The sequence below is a fragment of the Lissotriton vulgaris genome, chromosome 9 (genome assembly GCF_964263255.1).
Source record: "Lissotriton vulgaris chromosome 9, aLisVul1.2, whole genome shotgun sequence".
Classification (NCBI taxonomy): Eukaryota; Metazoa; Chordata; class Amphibia; order Caudata; family Salamandridae; genus Lissotriton; species Lissotriton vulgaris.
In genome coordinates, this window is record NC_141697.1 from 430,727,207 (window position 1) to 430,747,406 (window position 20,200).

The following is a 20,200-nucleotide window of genomic DNA, read 5'->3' on the forward strand; positions in this document are numbered from 1 at the left end:
GCTGCACTGACAGGTATCCTGTTGCACCAGCAGGTCTTGGCAGCTGTGCAGTTCAGAGCCCGCGGGGCTGGGGTGCGGTGTGTGCACAGACAGCGGCGGGGGTAGGTGCACAGCAGGGCAGGAGCTAGGCAGAGGAGCGCTGCGCCCAGCTCCGGGGCCATGGGGCGCTACACGGGCCGCACCTGCCGGCTCATCTTCAAGCTGGTGATCACGGCCGTCTTCTTCGTGGTGGAGCTGGTAGTGGGCTACCTGGGCAACTCCATCGCGCTGGTGTCCGACTCCTTCAACATGCTGTCCGACCTGATCTCGCTGTGCGTGGGCATCACGGCCTCGTGCGTGTCCTGCCGGGTGCTGCGCAGTCCAGTCGCCACCTTCGGCTACGCGCGCCGAGGTGGTGGGCGCGCTCAGCAACGCCGTCTTCCTGACCGCGCTCTGCTTCACCATCCTGATGGAGGCCGTGCTGCGCCTGCTGTCCATCTGGCCATCTCTTTTCCCGGTTTGTCCCGTTCTCCTCCTCAATGCAACACTCCACTTCTTTCGCCGGTGGCTGCACAACCGAGAGCGCTTAAGCGATGTGATTCAAAGTATGCTAAAAATTTTATGCAACGCATTGTCATACACAATGCCAATAACTCAAACTTTAATGCAGCGAGGCCTATTGCATTGCAAATGCTTGTTATACATGTGAAAATCAATTTATATACAGTTTCTTTGATATGCATGTGGAATATTATCAAACATATTACTGGTCGCTTATCATTGTTTACTGGTGCCGTTAATTCGCACAGCTCCCAACGGTCCCGTTGGGAACCCTGTCGAATGGTTCACGGATTTGTTACATAGGAATTATTTTTAATTATAAACTGATTGTGGTTTTTTCGATCAAGCCCTGAATGGGCTTTTTCCACCTAATTTGTCATATTTCATCACAACATTTATTAGATAACAAAGTTCCATTATTTCATTTTTGCTGTGGTTGGGCAGGTACGTTGGTCTTGGGGATAAATTCTTCTCCTCAAATTGTCTATTCTTGTTTACCAAAAGATCAGAGATGACAATGTTTCAGATATGTGTCCACATTTCTTCTTCGTTGTTCATCCCTCCTGGGGTCTTAGTCTGGAGCTGGATGATGAATCTAGATTCTAAGGTTCGTAGTTTCTTCACCCAGTTCCCTCCTCTCTCAGTTCTGACTAGTTGATCTAGTGCGAAATAGGTGAGCAGATTGCTATTGCTATTGTGCATCACCTCGAAATGCCGAACCACCCGGTAGCTTTGGTCTTTCGAGGTGATGGCCCTCATGTGCTCAAGGACCCGGAGTTTGGTTTGTTTAATTGTGCTCCCTATATATTTTTTCCCACAGGGGCACATTAAGCAATATACAGTGTATTCTGAATTACAGTTAAGTAATTTAGAGATCTTGGTTTTATTCCTTTTCCCCGGTATTTGATATTCCTTGACCTTGTGTGAATTCTTGCAGGCCTTACATTTCATACAGGGAAATAAAACCCAAAACCGTCGGTTTCTTCCTACTTCTGCACTCATAATGGCTGTCGACAAGATGGTCCTTGAATGAGTTCCCTTTTCTATAGGAGATGAGGGGATAATTGGGTAGTGTTTTCCCTATTACAGAGTCTGTCTTCAAAATGTTCCAGTTTCTTCTCATGATATTGAAGACTTCTGGTGACTTCTCTAAATAGCCTGTAATCATTCTAATTTCTGACTCGCCTGATTTGGGTTTGTCTATCAGTAGGTCATTTCTCCCCACTGCATTGCTCTTTGTCTCTGCTTGATCCAGGATCCCTTTGCAATATCCTCTGTCTAAATCTCTTCCTAGATTCTTCTCTTGCTTTCTCAAATTCTTCGTCTGTTGGGCAATTGCGTTTCATACGCAGGAACTCTTCCAGTGGGATGTTGTTAATAACACTTTGCGGATGATAGCTTCCCGAATTTAAAATTGTGTTACCCGCTGTGGGTTTGCGATAGACTGCAGTTTGGATAATGTCATCTTCAACATAGACTCGAAGGTCCAAGTAGAAGACTTCATTCTTTCTCATATTGCTGGTGAAGCTGAGGTTTAAACTGTTATTGTTTAGATCATTGATGTATTCTTCAGCCTCATTCTGTGAACCCCGCCATACCAAAAACAAGTCATCGATATAGCGGGTCCACAGCATGATGTTACTCATCCATCGCTCTTTCTTCCCCGCCCAGGCCACGTGCTTCTCCCACCAGCCCACTAATAAATTTGTGTAACTGGGGGCGGAGCACGTGCCCATTGCGGTCCCCTGGAGTTGTAAATAGAGCTGTCCTGAGAATAAAAAGATGTTATTTCCCAAACAGAAGTTTGTTAATTCTAACAACATCCTATTATGACTACGAAATTTGAGAGCCCTTTTATCTAGGAAACTCTTCATTGCCAATAGTCCATCTTCATGCCTGATCGAGGTATATAGACTGGCGATGTCTAGTGTGATTAGGATCATATCCTCCTCCCATTTCACACCCTGGATGATTCTTAGAAAATCTTTTGTGTCTTTTCAAGTATGAACTGAGGTTCCTAACAAATGGAGAGATAAAACTGTCAATGTAGGTAGAGGTATTCTCTAACAGACTAATAAAAAAATATGTATATATATATTCCAACCCAATCGACTTGGTTGAGTCAATGAAACGGCAAGCACTCAGGTGTCCAATTTCACAGATGGTTTATTGCAAACTCCTCAAAAAAAAAAAATATGTATATATGTATGTATATGAGGTACGTTCAGTTCTCAGCAGATGTAGCGCAGCGCAGTTAGCCACACCGACAAGCAGGAACAGGCGAGACCCAGAAGTGGTGCAATACGATTTTATTTAAAGTTTAGCCCAGCACCAATCCGCCATGACGCGTTTCGGGTAGAGATACCCTTGTTCACATGACAACGTCACGAGGGATGACCACCCCTTTTAAAGTGCAAGTAGTGCCATCACATGTCATAGAAAGCGAAAACATACTCAGCTTTCAACAAAACTACAAACATTTGTAGAATTACTGCATAAATGCAAGTTTGCACAGAGAAAACATACATTTTTTGTGATATGGAATTCCGACATAAAACACATGGCATTGGCTAATAGATAAAACTTCATAATGTACAAAAGGTTTAAAAGCCAATAAATAATTATAAATAATTATAATACCATTAAAATTCTCTACAAAAGATACTCGCTTGTATATGTTCTTCAAGCATAAAATGAATAATGAGTACACAACACTTTTATAAAACGGGCCAAAATGTCATGGTTACCCTTAAAGTGCAAAATTGGTAGGAGGTTATACTGCCCAAGTGGGCTATCCTGTACGAAATTCCCCAATCATCAATTATTTGTGCAAAATACGCAATAATTCATGCATCTACATGTAGATGGCTGTAAAATGCTGCATTAAAGTGAAAAGTGCAATAAGAAAAGATAAATCATTATTCTTAAAAATAGGTCAAAAAACGAGGTTCCAGGGTTCATATTGTTTACATGGCTAAAAGATTTCTGGTTGTTAGTTGGTATCACAGGACTAAACCATGTTCATTGAGGACAGTGTACAGATTACAAGACAGCAAGGGTATTCAAAAGTCATAGATAAGTATAACAATCCTCTCCCATATTGAGACCCTGAGGTGCTTTAGTATCGAGGGATATTATGTAGCGGGTCTCCAACTTTCTTAGTAAAGCCTCTCTATCGCCACCTCTTCTTTGGGGGGGGGATGCAATCTATAACAAAGTATTTCAGAGCAGAGGCATCTTTCCCATGCATTAACTCAAAATGCCTAGCTACAGGATATGTAGGATCAGCATGTGCTATTGCACGCAGATGTTGTAAGATCCGCTTATGGACCTGCGGTCTTGTGCTGCCTACATATCTGAGCCCGCATGGGCATTCCAAAACGTAGACCGCAAACTCTGTTCTGCAGTTTAGTTTTTGTTTGATTTTAATGGGGGAAGGGGATAAAGGTGTAACTACCTCACACTTACTCACCCCATGCTTGCATGCCTTGCACGTGGAACATCGCAAGAATCCCTTGCTGTCGTCTAGCCATGTGGATGTGATTACTTCTGGGCTACTGGATACCAAGCTATCCTTCATAGATCGTGCCTTGCGGTACGTAATACTAGGGTATTTGGGCATAGTGGCACCTAGTATAGGATCATTAGAAATCAATGACCAATTGTCCTTAACGATTTTCTGAATCATCCTATGCTGATTACTGAACCCGATAATCAATCTAGTTTCCTCATCAGGTCCACTAGTAGAAACGACAGGTCGATTAGAATCTCCTAAGCCTAGGAGTTCTAGCCTGTTCAATTTGTTAGCCCTAGCAATGGCATTATCTACAATAGCTGGTTTATAGCCACGTTGAAGGAAACGTTCCCTACATTGTAGCTGGGCCACACAGCATTGTTCTTCACTGCTGCAAATTCTTCTGACACGCAGCATCTCCCCGTAGGGGATGCTGCGTATCAGATGTGCAGGATGATGGCTATCCGCATGCAACAGTGTGCTCCCTGCCGTGGGTTTGCGGTACAGTTTAGTTTGGAGAGTGTCTCCCTGAACATATATTTCAACCTCCAGGAAGATGACTGATTGAGCACTAATAGTGCTAGTGAGCTGGATATTGAGATTACTGTTGTTGAGCATTTGTATAAAATCTCTCACCTCAGTCTCAGTCCCATCCCAAACAAAAAACAAATCATCAATGTATCTAGACCAGAGTTTCACCTTCGTATTCATTATGACAGAATGTTCCCCCATCAGGACCTGCTCCTCCCAGTACCCCATGTGCAGACAGGCGTAACTGGGAGAGAAGCAGGCCCCCATAGCTACTCCTCTGGTCTGAAGAAACAGTTGTTTGGCAAACAAAAAGATATTGTTCTCTAAGCACATTGAGATCATTTCTATCAGCATTTGCAAATGTTCATTAAAGCAAGCTTCCCTTTTTCCCAGGAAGTGTCTGATAGCTTTCAGTCCATCTTGATGGAATATGCTGGTGTAAAGCGAGGTGACATCCATAGACACCAGCATATAGGTCGAATTCCATCTGAAATCAATGAGCTTTTTAATGAGATCAGTTGTATCTAGGACAAAGGAAGGCAAACTTCTCACGTGATCTTGAAGAAAGAAGTCAATGTACTTACTCACATTCTCCAAAAGACTGTTACATGCAGAGATAATAGGTCTGCCCGGTGGTTGATCATAGTTCTTGTGGACCTTGGGGATGAAATAAATCACCGGAGTGACAGGGTGTTCATTTTTCAAAAATTTGTACTCCTCCATGGTCAGCAACCCTTTACTTCGCCAGGCAGACAATTTACTATATATTGCATTTTTCGCCGCAACAGCATCCTGCATGGTTACACGTTTGTAGCAGTCCTTGTCATTTAATTGTTTGTGAGCTTCTTCCAAATACATCTTCCGTGGCCACAATACCACATTGCCCCCCTTGTCTGATTGTCTGATAACTAGATGTTTGTTTGCCTTTAGTTTCTTGATTAACTTGTGGTATTCAGCATCCTTATGATTGTACCGTTTCTTGGAATGTGAGATTGTCATTTGTAAATCCTTCAACTGGGAATTCACACGTTCATGGAAAATATCAACATTGTCCTTGGCCATGAGGGGACAAAACTTCGATTTCGGTTTGAATGGTGTCTGACAAATCCTAGGAAGAGGTTCACCTCCCAATGCATTTTGACTTTCTGTTGAGGCTAGATCTTCTTCCTCTTGTAGTGATAACAACTCTTGGGTTAACGCTGCTCCTAAAACCACTGTTTCATCAAGGCCAGAATTCACTGTAAGGTCTGAAATTGACCCTTGGGTGCCCATATTGTTGTTAGAGGCGCCTCCCATGCGATTAGCAAAATGTTTGCGTAGTTTAAGTTTACGCGTGAATTTGAACATATCAATTCTGGTTGTGGCATAGTCAAAATCTCCTCGGGGGCTATATGATAGTCCCAAGGATAAGATTGAAGTTTCTTTAGGCGTTAACTCAATATCGGTCAGGTTGATTACCGAATGTGTGCTGTTATCAGAGATGGAAGTCAAATTCACTGCTGTGGTTGAGGTGCTGGCGTTTTGTTCCATTGCCATCTGGATCGCGGCTTCCTTTGCTTTCCTCCTGTTGGTGCGGCGTTTGTGGCTTTTGCGCCTCTCTGCGCGCTTCCTGTTTGCACGCTTGCGCCGGCAGCTGATGTCCCAGACCGCAAAGTTGATTTGCGGTCCTGTTGCACCACTTCCATTTCTTCGCCCGGGGTAAATTTGCGAAACCCCGACCTTAGTTGTCTACGTGTTTCATTGTCAGATTCACTATCTGGTTGTGAGCTGTCCCCCGAGACAGAAGACACCTCTGTTTGTCCTGTGGTAGCTTTTGTGCTTTGGTTGGTGTTAGCGATATTTTCATTGATATTACGACGCTGTTTGATGTTATCATATTTCTTTGCGAACGTAAATATCTGTCCATTTTCATAATCTAATCTATCGCGTTGAAACTTATACGCCTTTCTTTTTTTGATAATGTCCTCCTCACGTTTTAGGCGTGCATTCATTTCCTCTCTGTATTTTGTAATTTCCGGAGAGGGAGGGAATTTATCAATTTCAGCATTAAGTTGCGTAATTTCATCTAGCAACTTAAGCCTGTCACTTTCGGCATATTGAATGAGTATACTCATGAGACGTTTGGAGTTATCTAAGTTGCATTGCGCCCAATCAGCCATCATTTGTGGGTCCGGTTTTTCGTAGGGTGGTGCAAGTAGAATGCGCAAACCGCGCGGCACCCGTCCCACTTCCAAATATCCAGTTAAAGATGTATGTTCCCACCACTTTGACTGTTCGCTCTTGCTGCACTTTTCTAATTTCCTAAATAACTCCTTAACACCATCCATTTTCTCTGGCACAGTGCTAGAACCAGTAGCCGGAGCGGGCCCCCTAGCCGGGGGATCCGTGAACATTCCCCTGGACGCCTCGACGCGCCCTCTTAACGTGTCCGCGGACATGGTGCGTAGCAATGGGCAACAAATGTAAACGTGCACTACAAGCTCGAACTCCTACCCGGCAATGCTCCTCGGAGTCGCTCTTGTATTCTCCACTCAGGGTGTCCCGCATTTAGTTCGGCTGTGCTCACTGGTACTCGAACGTAGAGCTCCGGATCCCCGACCAGCCACCGCCGTTCCGGTATTCCGAAGCCACTTCCGGTCTTTCCGCTGCAAGCCGCCAAACAATTCTGCTGTTCCTGGGGCGTGGCGGCGTCTCCTTACAGAGATTTTGAAAATGTTTCAAAGAAACGTAGCTCCTTGCCGCAACTTGCCCAAATTGTGGAGGGGTCTCGCCAAAACCGGGGGAAGCAATCCCGGACTTAGAAATGAGGTACGTTCAGGTCTCAGCAGATGTAGCGCAGCGCAGTTAGCCACACCGACAAGCAGGAACAGGCGAGACCCTGAAGTGGTGCAATACGATTTTATTTAAAGTTTAGCCCAGCACCAATCCGCCATGACGCGTTTCGGGTAGAGATACCCTTGTTCACATGACAACGTCACGAGGGATGACCACCCCTTTTAAAGTGCAAGTAGTGCCATCACATGTCATAGAAAGCGAAAACATACTCAGCTTTCAACAAAACTACAAACATTTGTAGAATTAATGCATAAATGCAAGTTTGCACAGAGAAAACATACATTTTTTGTGATATGGTATTCCGACATAAAACACATGGCATTGGCTAATAGATAAAACTTCATAATGTACAAAAGGTTTAAAAGCCAATAAATAATTATAAATAATTATAATACCATTAAAATTCTCTACAAAAGGTACTCGCTTGTATATGTTCTTCAAGCATAAAATGAATAATGAGTACACAACACTTTTATAAAACGGGCCAAAATGTCATGGTTACCCTTAAAGTGCAAAATTGGTAGGAGGTTATACTGCCCAAGTGGGCTATCATGTACGAAATTCCCCAATCATCAATTATTTGTGCAAAATACGCAATAATTCATGCATCTACATGTAGATGGCTGTAAAATGCTGCATTAAAGTGAAAAGTGCAATAAGAAAAGATAAATCATTATTCTTAAAAATAGGTCAAAAAACGAGGTTCCAGGGTTCATATTGTTTACATGGCTAAAAGATTTCTGGTTGTTAGTTGGTATCACAGGACTAAACCATGTTCATTGAGGACAGTGTACAGATTACAAGACAGCAAGGGTATTCAAAAGTTATAGATAAGTATAACAATCCTCTCCCATATTGAGACCCTGAGGTGCTTTAGTATCGAGGGATATTATGTAGCGGGTCTCCAACTTTCTTAGTAAAGCCTCTCTATCGCCACCTCTTCTTTGGGGGGGGATGCAATCTATAACAAAGTATTTCAGAGCAGAGGCATCTTTCCCATGCATTAACTCAAAATGCCTAGCTACAGGATATGTAGGATCAGCATGTGCTATTGCACGCAGATGTTGTAAGATCCGCTTATGGACCTGCGGTCTTGTGCTGCCTACATATCTGAGCCCGCATGGGCATTCCAAAACGTAGACCGCAAACTCTGTTCTGCAGTTTAGTTTTTGTTTGATTTTAATGGGGGAAGGGGATAAAGGTGTAACTACCTCACACTTACTCACCCCATGCTTGCATGCCTTGCACGTGGAACATCGCAAGAATCCCTTGCTGTCGTCTAGCCATGTGGATGTGATTACTTCTGGGCTACTGGATACCAAGCTATCCTTCATAGATCGTGCCTTGCGGTACGTAATACTAGGGTATTTGGGCATAGTGGCACCTAGTATAGGATCATTAGAAATCAATGACCAATTGTCCTTAACGATTTTCTGAATCATCATATGCTGATTACTGAACCCGATAATCAATCTAGTTTCCTCATCAGGTCCACTAGTAGAAACGACAGGTCGATTAGAATCTCCTAAGCCTAGGAGTTCTAGCCTGTTCAATTTGTTAGCCCTAGCAATGGCATTATCTACAATAGCTGGTTTATAGCCACGTTGAAGGAAACGTTCCCTACATTGTAGCTGGGCCACACGGCATTGTTCTTCACTGCTGCAAATTCTTCTGACACGAAGCATCTCCCCGTAGGGGATGCTGCGTATCAGATGTGCAGGATGATGGCTATCCGCATGCAACAGTGTGTTCCCTGCCGTGGGTTTGCGGTACAGTTTAGTTTGGGGAGTGTCTCCCTGAACATATATTTCAACATCCAGGAAGATGACTATATGTATGTATATGTATATGTATGTATATATGTTTGTATATGTATATATGTATATGTATGTATGTGTATGTATGTATGTATATGTATGTATGTATGTGTATGTATATATATATATATATATATATATATATACATATACATATACATATATATGTACATACATATACATACATATGTATGTATATATATGTATGTATATATATATATATATATATATATATATATATATATATATATATATATATATATATATATATATATATATGTGTGTATATATATATGTGTGTATATATATGTGTGTATATATATATAATATATATATATATATATGTATGTGTGTTTTTTGAACCCTCCCACGTCCATTCCATGTTCCTGGTGATTGTGGTGTAGTGCTGAACTGCCGCTACAATCCTTACCGGAGTACAAGAGGTCACCTCTGAGTTCCATGACCTTGTAAAAGAAGTTTGCCTACCGCCTCATTCTTCTGTATGGTCACTTTACTTCTCAGTGACTTGCAGTACCGTTCTAACGTACGATAAGGGGTACTTTTGTCCCATATATTGGATGCATCTAAAGCCTGTGTGTTTTTTTAAAGATTTGCATTACTACAGAGCTATTCTTCCCCATTCCCTGTCCCCCCTCGTTCTTCCAGCTCCATTCTCTGGTACCAATAGAACTTGCGATTATAGAGTGGAAATGTTTACTGCTGTGTGAAGTTGAAGGCGTTATGGGTTCATTGGGATTATTCCACATGTATGTCTAAGCACCTTTCGATTTCTACTTTTTAAAGTTCTCTGTAGAATAAGTTCATTGCAGTCCTGGTTTAGATGTTAAATGTTATTGTGTCAATACAGTTACAGATATGACTTCTTTGCAGAGATGCTGTTTACGAGATTCTGATGTTGTAAGAATGTGGGGTATCCCCCTTTGTTTAAACGCATCGCTGGTTTTCATGTGGCTTAACTCCCAACTGCTGGAGGAGGCGACTTCGCGAAACAAAAGGGGACTTCAGCATACACTGGTCAGGAGTGATTCAGGGGTTCATTTACAATCTGAAATTATCTACTGCCTTTCATATTTTGAGTGCTCCATGTTTTTGCAATTTAAACAAGGCTAATTTATACTGTGTGCCCTTTTCTTACATACTATGTTCTTTATTCTGTTCATTGTAAATTGTTGCTCCCTTAATCGGGGACAATTTTTGTTACCTTTTTAAAAAGTGCGATTTTTTTTCTAAACAGTTAACTATTCTTATTATTTTTAATGCAGCACTCATCTCATGGAGACGGTCGACCAGAAGGTTCTTCTCGATCTGGGCGCTCTGGAATCCGAGGCAGAACACCAGTTGCTTCTTGTGCAGATGAGCAACCTCATATTGGAAATTACAGACTTCTTAAAACAATTGGCAAAGGAAATTTTGCGAAAGTAAAACTGGCCAGACACATTCTGACGGGTAGAGAGGTAACACATTTGACATTTGCATGTTTTCAGGCGAATGACCAGCATACTTAGGACTGTAGAGCCAGGCCGACGATTGGCTGAGGAGCTAGTGTGTAGTGACATAAGAATACGTTATTCACGATTCGAACCCTGACACATTTGGTCCTCTGTTGCTCTATTCCTTTGCTTTTGCAGTTTGAGATTCTGAATTGGATCAGTAGGCGATCAAAAGCTATTGGTGCATCTGAAAGTCTTTCTGTGACTGAGGGAAGTAGTCATGCACATTCCTCCTGCTTAACTTTCACCATGCTTCATAGAGCCTCACATTGCATTACCTTTTTAGGTTTTGCCTGTCGAAAGCTGCGCACCGCACAGCTTTTCGGCGCAGGCGAAATCTAATGTTTACAGTATGTGTGTGTTGTCCCACCCTCTCTTTCCATTGGCTAGCTCCATAAATGGAGGCTAGCCATTGGAAGAGAGATCTGCTCGTCATTCTGCGAGCAGATTCGTGGGTGCTCCCGCGATTTTTACTCATCCCGCCCCTTTGCGATAGTCATGCGGCGGTGGGCTATTTATTTTTTTCTTCGAAGGTTTATTTTGGTCATTTCTCCAGGCCGACCGCCGCCGGAAGAAGTCCAGGTGAGTACTCCCCTCCCGCTGTCCATGTGCCCGTTCCCGCCCCCCTCCCTCCCTCCCGCTGTCCGTGTGCCCGTTCCCGCCCCCCTCCGGCTGTCCGTGTGCGGTATGTTCGTGTTTGGTGCATACAACCCCGATGGCTCTCCTGTTGGTAAGAAGCTCCATGCAGCTAGTAAACAGAGTCTACATGTGGCTGAGTTTGTTTGGGAGGGAATAGAGGGTATCCCACTTGTCTATCACTGCTAGCTAAATTCAGCAGTCCTTGCAGACTGCCGGGGATCCTGACTTTCTCTTACAGCACAAAAGTTAATTGCATATTCTTGTACATTGGATTGGCGCATCCTATTCGCCAGCATGCTTAAGTCTTTGATTGACTGCCTCTAGGTGTTTCTCCAGGGTCAGGCAATCACTGTTCCCAAAAGTGCTTTTGATATCCACTGATACGACTACCTTTTTAAGAAACAGCTAAAAACATGCCTTTTTAAGAGTTAAGTCGTCCTTGGCTGCCGTCATTTGTGAACCTCTAGCGCCGGAACACTCCGGTTGGAGTAGCTGTTTACAAGTTTCGATCTATCATTCATTCGTCCGTCCGTCCGTCCGTCCGACATCGGTACAATCTTTTACAAAGACCGGAGACTTAATCTAGACGTGTAATTGGTTCTTGACCAGGGCAGATAATGTACCAGGTTATTGTAGGTACCTAGTACTAGGGAGGAGTAACAGTATCCAACTGAAGCACAAGTGATCACCATGCTGTGCATTTCCAGAGTGCGGTGATGACAAATACTTCTCGCCAGTTTAAAAAACAAAAAAACGAACCACTATTGTTTGCGCATGGTGGTGACCCCTTTTTTAAATTTCTTTAGTTTGAGTCGTGGCGAGGCATGCTCCTTGCTTCAATTTGTTTGGGTTACGTGAAGAACATTCGTCTATGGTGGATCATCATTCTATTTAAAAAAACTTGGTTTACCCGTTTTGCTGTACAATAAGTAGCATAGCAGAAGATACATTTTTATCACTTCCTTTGTACTTCTGTGGCCGAATTTGAATCCTTCCTTCCGTAACGCACCCAAAAATATCCCATGTAGCACGATACATGGTCAGCAAAAATTTTGCTGGGAGTACTGGCCCCATTTCTTGTACTTGCACAAAATACATCACACACATATACATGTATCAAAAAAATAGAATTTAGTTATGTGTGAATAAAATGTAGATAGTTTTGTTTGCAAGCTATCTGTACAGAGAGAGTAGAAATCAGTCGGCAGCAATGTATCTGAACGGTTTAGGTTCCACCTGGTATTTTTTCACATTCCATTCCCTTACATTTAAAATAAAGAACACCGTGCTTCTTTCAAGCAACATGGATTCGAAGCCTTATTGTAATGCACCTACTGCAGGAGTGGATTTGATTTAAAGGAGTGGGCGCTATTTGTGGAAAAACAAATCTGAAAACTACCCATGTGTACCCTAGGGGCGGTCACCCAAAAGTGGTGTCCATTGAGATTTCGTTTTTCAAGTTTACGTTCCCACTTTCTCCCTTGCAGGTCCTTTCTTTTGGGCCTCCATTAAAGAAAGCTCACTGTCTGCAAAATCATATTTGGACCTGTTTCACTGCATGCCCTAAGCAGATGCAAGTACATGCTCATGAGCTGCTAACACCTACCTGTATAGTGATTATTGATGTATGTGCTCTGGCTCTTACAAGGTGATCTCCTTTTTAGGGCTCGACCTCTGCAATGCGCTTGCGCATTCAGAGGTCAAGCCATATAGCAGCCTAACCAGAGTTTAACTAAACTGGCGATTTGATGATGTGCCCGTGCGCTTTTTAGGTCAATGCGCATGCGCATTGACCTAAAAAGCGCGTGCACATCAAAGCCAGCCATCTGTTCTCCAGCGTGGTGCCGCCAGCAGCAGCTTTTCAAAGGTATCCGCTCCGCCCCCCTGCTGCATCAAATGCTTTCATTTCACGGCCGCGTTTTTTTAACTTTCATTTCGCGGCTGCAAGCCTTTCCTGCCGAGCGTTTAAATTTTATTTTTCTCTGCACCAGTATGTTTATTATAAAGGCTCGCATAAATTAAGTGACCCACTGTTCGTAATATGACCTAATTAATATACGTGCTCCAAGGTCCTTTCAAGAAAGCACAGAAAAAACATGCATGCATGTCTGTACAGAGGCCACATTACAAGGGCACAGAAGTCCGCTTTTCACTTCAGCACTGTCCTTGGGAAAACGTAGCATTTCTATTACTAGGTACACTCTAAATAGGAGCAATAAACCTTTTCTTCTAAAGACCCGGTGCAAATATGGCTGCCTTCTTATCCAGCTTTTAACGGTAATGTCCGCCGTCTTGGTTTTTGTAGCTGATTAAGTGCCTGTTCCTATTAGGCAAGGGAGTAAAGCATGTCTTCAAATTACTTCTTGTGTAAAAAGATATTTTTTTAGATGGGTGCATACTACGTCACGCCCCATCTTTACAAATTACATCTATACGTATTTTATCCAAGGAATGCCACAAGCAGTTTCCGTGTTTGGCATTTCACCAAGGACGTTGTGGTAAGTTTGGACTGTGATTTATACCAAACTGAAAATCATAATCTTTGAGGTGCACATTTGATCCTGTCGTCCAGGAAGTGGACCCCAGCCTCCTGCTAGACAACACAATTTGAGCTTGATTGAGGTGATGCCAACATTCGGAGCAAAAACCTTTTCTCTGTTTTGGGAGTGTCCCACCACATCTAATGTTACAGCAGTTGTCTTTGCAACATATATTTTGAGCTTAGGTGCATATTCCACACCCTACATTCTGGCAAGGTTTCAGTATACCACCATTCACTATGGCCAGATTGGTAGCTATTTGGATTAATAATACCGTCAGTTCAAGTTTGCATTACAGGTAACCACCAAATCACCGAACGACCCACCACACAGCTCCACTGATGCACCCACCACACAGCTCTACCGATGCAGCCACCACACTGCTCCACTGATGCACCCACCACCCAGCTCCACCGATGCACCCACCACACAGCTCCACCGACACAGCTCCACCGATGCACCCACCACACAGCTCCACCGATGCACCCACCACACAGCTCCACCGATGCACCCACCACACAGATCCACCGAGGCACCCACCATACAGCTCCACCAAGGCACCCACCACACAGCTCCACCGATGCAGCCACAACACAGCTCCACCAATGCACCCACCACACAGCTCCACCGATGCACCCACCACACAGCTCCACCTACACAGCTCCACTGATGCACCCACCACACAGCTCCACCGATGCACCCACCACACAGCTCCACCAAGGCACCCACCACACAGCTCCACCGAACGACCCACCACACAGCTCCACCAATGCACCGTAACGAACTTTGTAGTCAGATACCAGGACACCGAGGCACCCACCATACAGCTCCACTGATGCACCCACCACACAGCTCCACTGATGCACCCACCACACAGCTCCACCGATGCACCCACCACACAGCTCCACCGACACAGCTCCACCGATGCACCCACTACACAGCTCCACCGATGCACCCACCACACAGCTCCACCGAGGCACCCACCATACAGCTCCACCGAGGCACCCACCATACATCTCCAACAAGGCACCCACCACACAGCTCCACCGATGCACCCACCACACAGGTCCACCGACACAGCTCCACCGAGGCACCCACCACACAGCTCCACTGAGGCACCCACCGACACAGCTCCACCGATGCACCCACCACACAGCTCCACCGAGGCACCCACCACACAGCTCCACCGAGGCACCCACCATACAGCTCCACCGAGGCACCCACCATAAAGCTCCACCGAGGCACCCACCACACAGCTCCACCGAGGCACCCACCACACAGCTCCACCGATGCACCCACCACACAGCTCCACCGATGCACCCACCACACAACTCCACCGAGGCACCCACCATACAGCTCCACTGAGGCACCCACCATACAGCTCCACTGAGGCACCCACCATACAGCTCCACTGAGGCACCCACCATACAGCTCCACTGAGGCAGCCACCACACAGCTCCACCGATGCACCCACCACACAGCTCCACCGAGGCACCCAACACACAGCTCCACAGATGCACCCACCACACAGCTCCACAGATGCACCCAACACACAGCTCCACAGATGCACCCACCACACAGCTCCACAGATGCACCCACCACCCAGCTCCACCGATGCACCCACCACCCAGCTCCACCGATGCACCCACCACCCAGCTCCACCGATGCACCCACCACGCAGCTCCACCGATGCACCCACCACGCAGCTCCACCGAGGCACCCACCACGCAGCTCCACCGAGGCACCCACCACGCAGCTCCACCGAGACACCCACCACACAGCTCCACCGATGCAGCCACCACACAGCTCCACCGATGCAGCCACCACACAGCTCCACCGATGCACCCACCACACAGCTCCACCTACACAGCTCTACCGATGCACCCACCACACAGCTCCACTGATGCACCCACCACACAGCTCCACCGAACGACCCACCACACAGCTCCACCGATGCACCGTAACGAACTTTGTAGTCAGACACCAGGACACCTAGGCACCCACCATACAGCTCCACCGATGCACCCACCACACAGCTCCACCGACACAGCTCCACCGATGCACCCACCACACAGCTCCACCGATGCACCCACCACACAGCTCCACCGATGCACCCACCATACAGCTCCACCGAGGCACCCACCATACAGCTCCAACAAGGCACCCACCACACAGCTCCACCGACACAGCTCCACCGATGCACCCACCACACAGCTCCACCGAGGCAACCACCACACAGCTCCACCGATGCACCCACCACACAGCTCCACCGAGGCACCCACCACACAGCTCCACCGAGGCACCCACATACAGCTCCACCTAGGCACCCACCATACAGCTCCACCGATGCACCCACCCCACAGCTCCACAGACACCGCTCCACCGATGCACCCACCACACAGCTCCACCGAGGCACCCACCATACAGCTCCACTGAGGCACCCACCATACAGCTCCACTGATGCAGCCACCACACAGCTCCACTGATGCAGCCACCACACAGCTCCACTGATGCAGCCACCACACAGCTCCACCGAGGCACCCAACACACAGCTCCACAGATGCACCCACCACACAGCTCCACAGATGCACCCACCACACAGCTCCACAGATGCACCCACCACACAGCTCCACAGATGCACCCACCACACAGCTCCACAGATGCACCCACCACACAGCTCCACAGATGCACCCACCACACAGCTCCACAGATGCACCCACCACACAGCTCTACCGAGGCACCCACCATACAGCTCTACCGAGGCACCCACCATACAGCTCCACCGAGGCACCCACCACACAGCTCCACCGATGCACCCACCACACAGCTCCACCGATGCACCCACCACACAGCTCCACCGAGGCACCCACCATACAGCTCCACCGATGCAGCCACCACACAGCTCCACTGATCCACCCACTACACAGCTCCACCTACACAGCTCTACCGATGCACCCACCTACACAGCTCCACCGATGCACCCACCACACAGCTCCACCGATGCACCCACCACACAGCTCCACCGATGCAGCCACCACACAGCTCCACCAATGCACCCACCACACAGCTCCACCGATACACCCACCACACAGCTCCACCTACACAGCTCTACCGATGCACCCACCACACAGCTCCACCCACACAGCTCTACCGATGCACCCACCACACAGCTCCACCGATGCACCCACCACACAGCTCCACCGATGCACCCACCACACAGCTCCACCGAACGACCAACCACACAGCTCCACCGATGCACCGTACCGAACTCTGTAGTCAGATACCAGGACACCGATGCACCCACCATACAAATCCACTGATGCATCCACCACACAGCTCCACCGATGCACCCACCACACAGCTCCACCGATGCACCCACCACACAGCTCCACCGATGCACCCACCACACAGCTCCACTGAAGCACCCACCACACAGCTCCACCGATGCACCCACCACCCAGCTCCACCGATGCACCCACCACACAGCTCCGCCGAGGCACCCACCACACAGCTCCGCCGAGGCACCCACCACACAGCTCCGCCGAGGCACCCACCACACAGCTCCACCGATGCTCCAACTAAGCTCCACCAATGCACCCACCACACAGCTCCACCAATGCACCCACTAAGCTCCACCGATTCACACACCACTCAGCGCAACCACAGCATCACTCAGCGCAACCACAGCATCACTCAGCGCAACCACAGCATCACTCAGCACCACCACAGCATCACTCAGCACCACCACAGCATCACTCAGCACCACCACAGCATCATTGGTTCAAATGTGTTCTTTCAATGTTTCAAGCTGTTTTCAAACTTTCGTGCTTTATTACAAATCACAAAAAGATGTTAATATTTCACTTCTCTTCTTGGATTTTCGTCACAATAAAAAACACTGAACATAATCTTCACAAAAGTTATTTACAAAAGTTTAAGTTATTGCCATTACAAATTAAATAAATTATTTAAGTATTAATTATTAAAAAAAATTAAAAGCCATTGGTATTTGTAATATCAATACATCTAAGTCACGTAAATACAAAACATGTTGCATTACAAATGCTATAGGTGTTTGCGAAAGTTATAACTATTGGCATTGTAAATGACAAAGCTATTAATTTAGCTATATTAAAAAATAACGCATAAATAAAAAAAAAATCATTTATAACACCAATAGCTCAAACTTTCCTAATGCGAGCCCTATTGCATTTCCAATGCTTGTTGATAGCATTTCCCATTCGCCTGTCACACTCCAGCCCTGTTTTCGGTCCGTTAACTGTAATTTCCATAATGTGTAAAACGTTAACAAGCAGAGGAAACGCTGTGTGTGTGTGACTCTGTGTGTGTGTGTGTCTGTGTGTGTGTGTGTGTGTGTGTGTGTGTGTGTGTGGCTCTGTTGGTGTGTGTGGGTCTGTGTGTGTGTGTGTGTGGGTCTGTGTGTGTGTGGGTCTGTGTGTGTGGGTCTGTGTGTTTTTGTGTGGCATTTGCCAGAGATTAAACTATTGGCATTGTAAATGACAATGCCATTTATTTATCTGTTTTCAAAACCAACACATAAATACACATTTTGTCATTTACAATGCCAATAGCTCAAACTTTTCAAAAGGCGAAACCATTCCATTGTAAATGCTTGTTTTCTTTATGCTAGCTGAAGTTAAGCGACCTTTGTAATTTCAATTAGGACCATTTTGGTGCTTGAGGCTTCTTTGTTTTTTTTCTTTTTCTTCTGGATTGTAAAAGTAGTTTAGTCTTTTGTTGTCAGGGTGGTCTTTTGCACAATCTCGGAGAGTTTACTTATGTAATGGCTTTAATTGCTAGAAATTCATACTTGATATGGAAATACAAACATTTTATGGAAATAAAACTTCCCCTTTTTCTGCAAATTGAAGACTTTAGTTTGGTTTCTAAGGAGACTCCTCTTTTTAGGTCTCGCCTCGCGATGCAGCGCATAGCCCTGCTCGCGAAGCGAGTCTTATTGTCGCTGTTTGGCTGCGAAGTGGGACAGTAGATGTGCATGAGCTTAAAAACCCATTGCAGACAATGGGTGTGAACGCGCGCTTTAGCAGACATGGGCGGTGAGCGCGCACGTCTGTTCTCGCGCTCTCCCACGCTTTCATTTTCGCAAGGAAGTGTTCGAGCCGCAGACCAAGCCGGTATTGTAGAGGTTTGTTAGCTCACTGTTTGCTACTTAACTCGCTGTTTTTTCTCTGCATGTTTTCACGGTGCCTTCATGCCTGCACACGGCAGCAACATTCTTTTTTCAGTCGCAGCCTCGCCCCTTGCTCCTCGCGCGGCAATGTTTATTGTGCAGCAGAAAAAAGACGGAAGCAGCAGAGTTCACAGACCTCTGATGGGCTTGTTTAAAAACAGCACCGTGCTCGCTCACCGCTCCCCCAGCGCCACATGTCTTATCTGCTTCACCAGTCTGCTCTGTAGCCTTGCACTGTATATCTGTGCATACCCGGCTCTGATGCCTGTAACCCTGAACCCCCCACTGCGCACACACACACAGACGCACGTGCTAAGCTTTGCGTCCATAGTTTCAAACACTTTACTTCCTCCACCCACTCTGCTTTGCTGTTCCAGCCTCGTACCTTCTTTGCTCCCAAGGCTCTGCCGCTGCATCCAATCATAGCCCGTTTCTCCCTCTGGACACCTGGCTCATAGCCCACCCACCCTAACAGTACACTACCCTCTCTACTCTACCCGTCCCAACCGTGTTCTGTCATCTGTGCCAGTACTTTTTTTTGTTAGGTCTGGTTTTATTTAAGCAGCCGCCTCAGATGAGATAATGGCGGACATGCTTTTCTTTTGTTTATTGTTTTTAATAGTTGACAGCGGGTCAGGCCTGCTTTCACTTTTATAATAGCGTGCACACCATGCTAAATATGTAAAGTGGTGGCCGCACTTTTGTTTTCTTATGCGCACATCACCAAAAAGAACTTACAAACAATGATTTCATACTTTTTAACAGCGCGGCATACTGTACTTTCACTTTCTTTGTATCGAACGCGCTCTGTGCCTTCCAGCACTGCTGCGACCCCGGACTCACATGACACCCCCTGACGCGCCCGCACTACTCGGCAGCAGAAGCAGAGGTGCCACAGTAAGGTATAAGGAAACAATGTATTGGTTGTGGCAAAACGAGGTCACTGTAGAGATGCTGTGTAACTACAACTAGGGACAACATTGTTTTTTTTTTCATTGGGTCAGTGTACGCGGAGTCAAAGTGTGGGTTTGCGATTGGCTGTGAAAACCAGCATATTTGTT

General features: G+C 46.1%; 1 protein-coding gene across 2 annotated transcripts in view; it reads left to right on the forward strand.

Annotated features, from left to right (window-relative positions):
- MARK3 (microtubule affinity regulating kinase 3) overlaps positions 1–20,200 on the forward strand; it is a 669,509-nt gene that overhangs the window by 83,916 nt on the left and 565,393 nt on the right. For both annotated transcript variants that reach the window (XM_086937855.1, XM_086937856.1), the window contains exon 2: positions 10,521–10,712. In XM_086937855.1, coding sequence (XP_086793981.1) covers positions 10,521–10,712 — 192 coding nt within the window. The remainder of the gene's footprint in view (positions 1–10,520; positions 10,713–20,200) is intronic.